The sequence below is a fragment of the Engystomops pustulosus genome, chromosome 3, assembly GCF_040894005.1.
Source record: "Engystomops pustulosus chromosome 3, aEngPut4.maternal, whole genome shotgun sequence".
Lineage (NCBI taxonomy): Eukaryota > Metazoa > Chordata > Amphibia > Anura > Leptodactylidae > Engystomops > Engystomops pustulosus.
This window is the reverse complement of record NC_092413.1, coordinates 95,877,427-95,885,039: the sequence shown is the minus strand read 5'-3', so window position 1 is coordinate 95,885,039 and position 7,613 is coordinate 95,877,427. Positions and strand designations below refer to the sequence as shown.

At 40.9% G+C, this 7,613-nt stretch overlaps 1 protein-coding gene across 1 annotated transcript in view; it reads left to right on the top strand.

Moving 5' to 3' along the window:
* Nucleotides 1-3,211: 3,211 nt before the first annotated feature.
* Nucleotides 3,212-7,613, top strand: part of ENPP1 (ectonucleotide pyrophosphatase/phosphodiesterase 1) — a 67,796-nt gene continuing 63,394 nt past the window's right edge. The window contains exon 1 of the mRNA XM_072141517.1: nucleotides 3,212-3,451. Coding sequence (XP_071997618.1) covers nucleotides 3,305-3,451 — 147 coding nt within the window. The 5' untranslated portion in view covers nucleotides 3,212-3,304. The remainder of the gene's footprint in view (nucleotides 3,452-7,613) is intronic.

The window sequence follows — 7,613 nt, the reverse complement described above, 5'->3', positions numbered from 1 at the left end:
GAGCTGGGGACCAGAGAGAGACGTGGGTCGCGGGGGCACCCATGACCGCCATTTAACTAGTCTGACAGCTTGTGCTAAGTCTGGTAATGGTTGCGTTGTTTGTGTTCAGAGACATGACAAGAGCATTATATCTACTTTTTTTAGGAACAGAGTGTGGAGATGTTTGTCACCAAGGTGGCTAATTTTTGCCGTGATAAGTCATGAAAAGGAGAAGTCATCATCACGTTCTGCCCAGGTGTGCAGTGCATTTAATGCTGGTATATATTACTGTGTAATTATTTACTGCTGATATATATTTATGCATATGTTTATTATTTTTTTATGTAAATTAATATGTGAAGGATATTTTGAGTACTGTTTATTCATTTCTGGTAAACGTTTATATGTACGGCATAGTCGTTGGCATCTATGGGGGTGTCAAACTTTAAAAAAAAGTTTTTCTCTAATTTTTTTTGCGTCTTTTTAGCATAATTGTTGCAAAATTTGCAGCTTTTACACCTGTTTTGCAAAGTTTGCAGGGGCAGAATTTTACACTTACAAAAGTCTGAAAAAACTAACATGACACACATGTTTCTTAAATCAACCACTAGGCTAAATCAGGCATTCCCAAAACCTTACAAAAAAGCCCCAAAACTAAACACATGTTCCCAGACATGTCCCCCTATGTGTTTGGTCTGTTTATTGCTGGCATATATTTATGTGTTTGTTATATTCATTGCAGGTATATATTTATGGGATATACATATCAGGTATATATTTATATGCGTAGTATTTTTGCTGGAGGTACATATTTTTCTATTTAATAATAACAATAATATTTGCGCTATATTTATTGTTGGTGGGCTTAATTTTAGATGATCCCGTAGCAGTTGGCTTCTTTCCTATGATTTTTAATGAGAAGGAGAAATTTAATTTTTTTCTGCTCATGATTGGTCCTGATTGTGCCACATTTTTGCTATGGGGGATGAGGTGAAATTTTGCTTGTCTGCCTAGGGCACCAAAAAGGTTTGTCCCAGCTCTGAACATAGTACTAGGAATTCAGAGACTATGGATTGAAGGACATTCTGTTATGCATTTATTATATACATGTGTGGGTTCACTTGTTTTTTTTTCCCCTAATCTAACACTGATTCAGCTCCTAGTTTTAGCTTAAAAATAAAGAGTGCCATGAGTTGCCTAAAGGAAGGGTATCTAGGAGTGGGAAACTCCTCTTAACTGTGTTAAGAAAACAAATACAGTATATGCTTCTAGCCATGAGCTGGCAAACTTTGGAAATGTAATATCTTCCAAACTTGTTCTCAGAAACCTTGAATTGTTGCCAGCTGTTTTAGAAGCTTATCTTACATGGCCAGGAGAGATTTCTCACACTCATGTGCAACAGCCATGCTTTATAATATAGAAACAACTGGGCTCTGCATATTATTAGCAAGCCATAAAAATAATCCATCGTTGTATCCTTAACTCAAATTTTTTTTGTGCAAAATAATAATGCTTGAAAGGAAATTACAGCAATTTACTATAATGATTATATTTATTATTTCTCTTGTCACTGAGGCTTACAATTAAAGGAAATTTACCATTTGATTTCATACATTATGAAGCAAACATACCTTGAGAATGCTGTAGCTACACTGATGCAGGCACAGATCTTGTTGCCTGTGCTGAGTGGTTTGGCTAAAAAAACAATTATAGCATTCAGGACCTTGGGAAAGCTGGGTGCTGTTGACTGCCGTACATAAACACATTACACAGAGTTTCCTGAACTGTTCAGACAGGACTTATCGACCTGAGCTGGGTCACTCATACACAGCAGCTGGGGTATTATGCAGCGATTGATTACTTCTGCCGGTCAGGCACAGCACAGTGATTACATCATTCTCTCGAGCAGTGCATAACTAATGTGAGAGGAAAAGAGCTGAGCCAGGCAAAGGACCGAGAGAGCTTCATTATCATAATTTTATAATTGTTTTTGCGGCAAAGCCACTCAGCTCAGAGATTAAACAAGATATGTTTCTGCATCACTGTAGCTACAACATCCTCAAGGTATGCTTGGTTCATATTGCATCAAATCAAATGTTTGTTTATTTTAAAATATTTATTAATATTGTGCATTTGTGTACGCACAGGGGGTGGGGCTCGGGGCAATCGCATATGCGTTTCCAGAGAAACGCATGCGATTTGGTTATCAATCGTATGCGTTTCCAGCTGTTGTAATGCATTTCAAACGCAATTAAAATGCAGGAGAAAACGCAATGTGTAAACGCGCCCACAGTGTCCGATCTATCGGACATAGAACTGATGCCGGCTCAGAGTGAGATCGGAGCTGAGTCGACATCATAAAAACACTGAACTATGTTAATGAATGCGTTAACACAATGTTAAGACATTATCTAAGATATCTTTATCTAAGATAGGAATCAAAAACTGGAAAACAACTTGAAGGCCACGTGTGACACTGGCTTGAGGTCGCGTTCACACAAAGCATTGCGTCACGTTTTTTGCTGCGTTTTTGATGCATTCCAGGCTTGAATCGTGATCACATGCTGAAGTTACATTGGCTTTTAGCAAATGCAGTGGAAACACAATTGGTCGTCATTGGGGGAGAATGAAGAAACGTGTAGTAACAAAATGGGGTAAGTATATGGGTCTTTATTTTTGCATTGAGAGGTTACAGTTATTTTGGAAATCTAATCTCGCGACGTGTAGTCTACACATGTATAAGGCCTCGTTCCTGCGTGGTGTTTGCATTGCGTTTTTTTTGTGTTTACAAATGAAAGCACAGACTCCTCCCGTGATCACTTATTGAAGAAAGATCGCGAAACGCAATGCTTAATTCATTAGCTGATCGCAGAAAGAGTTTGCATAGCAGGAGTTTGTAAAGCAACACAAATGCCACGAAAATAGCACATGTGAACTTTTATTTATTGATTATGTATAAATGCATGCTGCAATGTATAATACTATGCATGTCATTGTATAATTACTGGTATAATGTACATAAAATAATTCATCTTAATAATATGACCAGGGGAACAAAATGTTCAAGCTAAATTTTATTTATTACAACTTTACATTTATTCAACATAAATATTTCTGATTTATTAAGAAAAATATATAACTATACAGATGAAAGATGGTTGTCTGCACAGGAAACATGACTGGTATTTATTGGAAGCCTTTTTTTTCTTGCTTCCATTTGTATAACATTATCCAGGAAGCAGGCGGAGCAAGCCTCTCCACTAGCGTAGCTACAAGCAGTGTGTATAGCTGCTGCAGCTGGAGCATTGTGATCACTAAGTGAGGCATGGCTAGTGAGGCAAAGAATGGAAGCACCGGCAGAGACATGCAGGCTGAGCCCATGCTGAATTCACTGGATATGGCAGAAGAAACAGTGAGAGCAGCTCAAACCAGAAAGAAGAAGAAATCCAGCAAGTGGAAAGTTCTCTCTCTGGTAAGAATACTGAGCCTTTTATTCCCATTCTCACTATTTACCTCTAGTATAATCTGGGGAGAGGGTAATTGCTTGTGAAGAATAGGCCTTGTTAATTATTACCAGTAATCAGGACTGTAAGCACTAATTCATTTCTACAGAACCATTGTTCTCCACATGATGAGATTACTACCAGGGCTGTGGATGTGTCTAAACTATGTGAACAATTTCTGAACATTTGCAAAATTTTATTGTGACTTCATAATGATCTAAAGACCAGTCATTGTCATAAGATGTTAACCCTTTTTGTTTTGATTTTGATGAAAATTTTAAAAAAACTCATTGGAAAAAAACTCATTATAGCCACAAGAACAGATCAAATATACAAAAAGAGCTCGAGTCACACTGTATACCATTATAGTTGCATCACATATTCATATAGCTACATCTTAATATGCACCCTTTTTCAGTAAGGTCCCAACTAGTTTCCAGTTGGAAAGCTACAAGTACATCACTAATAAGTTTTGTGGGAAAGGTGTGTAATGTCTACACGAAAATGCATGATTTTTCACAAAAGAATCACTACTGCAAAACGTCAGCCGTAAATGGAGACTAAAAGAGACTTTAGATGTACTGTGGTACAAAAACTTGTTGTGATGTGATTCCATCCCATTCAGACCTTTTTCTTTTTTTTTTTTGATTATTAGAAATATATTCAGTATATGATCTAATGCACGCATGATTACAGGTAAGAAGGGGCGCTTAACCCTAAGGTCTGAACTGCAACCTACAAAGTAACCTGGGATTCAAATTGTTGGACCAATACTCTGGACTAAAGTATTAAATTATCTCCTACTCCTACAATATCCTGTTTTTTTTCCACAAAGCGATCTCTACAATGCAGGCCAGGTACTCCAGAGTGAGCATCCCCGATGTGGATAGGGGATAACATTCTGATTGGGGCTCCCATAGAAGATGGGCCTTTCCTCTAATTGATAAAGCAAAAAAAATTACATATAAGGGTAAAAAAAACATGTGTTTGTGTGATGTAATCCCTACACCTCTGGATAGATTTCTCCCCTATTACCTGTTTTTCATGCAGACTGCTTGCCCATGCCCTCTTCTATAACACAGAACTTCCTCTGTATGACATTTCCATTTCTTTTATTCTAATGATTTATTTCACTTCTACTACTATTATAAGAAGGCTAAAGAGTATGAGCAGAATATTTTGGTCACAAAATCACTTTATTTTTGTCATTGTAAAATGTATTATGTTGGTGTTTGGTTGTTTTGGCAGCAAAATGATATAATTTTCTCTTCAGTCTAGACTCTGTAGATAAACATTCTAAAAGCTGTATTTATATATCATAGCTCCTTCATTTATCCATTATGAGCTTGATTATTTTAATTATGCCAAAAACCAATTTGAGGATCAACATTTAGCAAATGGATACTTGTCAGCGAATGAAATATAGTAACATATTCAAATATTAAAGGAGTTGTCTAATTTACCTCACTTTTTTGTAATGTGTGGGGGGCAGGATATTGGGTAAGATACCAATATACATCTAATAATATGGTAGTTCTGCTCTACTTTCTTGAGGTAGAAGACAGGAGGCTTCTCTTCACATTTCAAGAAAGCAGAGCAGAACTTATATGTATATTGGTAAATTGCCTAATATCCTGCCCCCCATGCTTACACACACACACACATTTCAAAAACATGAGTTAAAGTGGTCAACCCCTTTAAGTTATAGAGTAAAATGTAGTACAGAAAGATCCACTTGATATGTCTTGTGTTATGTATATATGACACTATTCACATGATATTTGTTTTAAAAAACCCACAGGCACAAGTCCCCCTTTAGCATTAAAGGTATGGTCCAGATGTTCGAAAAACATGGCTGTTTTTTTTGCAAAAACAATGCCACAGCTATCAATGATTTGTGCTGGTATTAAAACTCAGCTGCATAAATTGGGTTGAGTTGCAATGCCAGCACAAACCATGGTCATTTTTGCAAAAAAGCAGCCACATTTCTCAGCTGGACAAACACTTTAATGCAAATCAACTATTTCAAAAAACAACACTCAACTCCACTCCTCTTGATGTTGATCCTGGGCCTGGCCTCTGTTAGTTTTCACACGCTAGGATCCCCTAGAAAAGAAACTTTTATAATTAGCAGTACAGAATGCAGGGATAAGATGTCCGGGGCTCCGGGCTGCTAATTATGCATGGCCCGCACCTCCCTCTCCCATGGGAAAGGGAGGTGACGTCACCCGAGAGGCATGAGAGAGGGAGGAGTTAGTGCATAATAAGCAGCCAGTAGTGCCGGACATCTTGTCCCCACGCTCCGGGCTGCTAAGTCAACCCGGAATTTCTAGCAGAGGACAGTGCCGGGATCAACATCAAAAGGAGCGGAGGTGAGTTTTTTTTTTTTTCATTGATTTCCTTTAAAGGGGTATTTCCACAAAGACAAGATTCTTAAATATACTCTTAAATATTTCAGTTTCCCCGGTATCCGACAGTAAATCAGAAGTTTAGAGTTGAGTAGGACTGGACAGATTCTTATCCTGTCTAATGCTGCACTAAACTCCTCCCTGCATCAGCCTCTCCTCTTGCATTCCAATACTAGCTCATACACAGAGACTTCCTTCCAGCAAACAGCAGCGTGAGGAGACTTGTTCTACAAGCTACAGACAGATAAGGTCTTTATTTGGGGAGGGAGGCACAACAGAGCTGACAGTGTATGTTAAGCTGTGATGGCAGAGCTGAGAATGTCATTTTGTGTTATATGCATCTCATGGATCTCATCTTCTTTCATCTCTGATCTGTCTCATCTCTCTTTTTCTCTGTGTCAGATACTAGTAGAATGTTCAGAAGCTGAATGAAAGTGTATATAAACCTGTACCCTGATAATCTAACCACATTGTCAGCTCACAGCATCTGATAGCACTAAATGGATCATAATGGGATACATTTACTTACCTGGTCTGGAGGAGATCCCAAAAGTGTGATTCACTTACATCATGTTGAATGTGTCGCTTCCCCGATCAGCTTCACCATCTTCCTCCCATTGCATGTAAGTGCTTGGCTTGCAACACAATTTTTAAGTAACATTTCGGCGTTTGTCGGAATCCGTTGGATCGTCCGATGGTCCCCCCCACCCCCAATTTGTGTTGCATGAAAGCCAGCTCGATTGTGCCAAAATCCGATCGCTTGCGACACAATACCCTTTTAAATGAGGCGAAAAAACCAAAATCATAGTGTCAGGCTTAGAGGTTGTGGATCCTCTGAACCACTGCGGACGATGGCACAAGCCACTACCTGGGACCGGAGTCTAAGTGGCACCCGGTTTTCACCAGAGCCCGCCGCAAAGCGGGTTGGACTTGCTGCGGCGTGGTACCACCAGGTCGTTCCACAGGCGTGACTTGTCCGCAGTGGCAGCCAAGGTCGAGGTACAGAATCGGCAGGCAATCTCGTAGTCGGGGTCAGGCAGGAGGTCAGGACGGGCAGCACAGGTTCGTAGTCAGAGTCGTAGCAACAGGTCAGGACAGGCGGCAAAGGAGCGTAGTCAGAAACGGAACTGGGGTCACAACAGGAAATCTCAAGAACAGCACAAGGCATCAAAATACAGCTTTCTCTAGGGCGCAAGGCACAAAGATCCGGCAAGGGTAACAGGAAGAGGCAGGGTTAAATAATTAAAGGGAAAAGGCCAGCGCCAATTAGTGGCGCGCTGGCCCTTTAAATTTACAGAACTTGCCGCGCGCGCGCCCTAGCTGTCGGGGACGCGCGCGCACAGCCGAAGGGGACGAGGAAGCTGCAGACGGAGCCGACGCCGGAGGGGCAGGAGCCGGGACCCGTGAGTAGCGCTTGCGGTGCGCTGGCGGGGGACCGACGGCACGGGTGAGCCCGCGATCCGTGACGGGGATCGCGGGACCACCCGTGACAGTACCCCCCCCCTTCGGCCTCCCCCTCTTTCTGGGCTGGAGGAATCTCTGCAGGAGATCCTGGTCCAGGATATTGTCCTCGGGCTCCCAGGATCTCTCCTCAGGCCCGAACCCCTTCCAGTCAACCAAGAAGAACCGCTTACCTCTTACAGTCTTAGCATCAAGGATCTCCTTTACCTCATAGATGTCAGAGGAGTCGGCCACTGGAGCAGGAGGAGACAGCTGTCGGGAG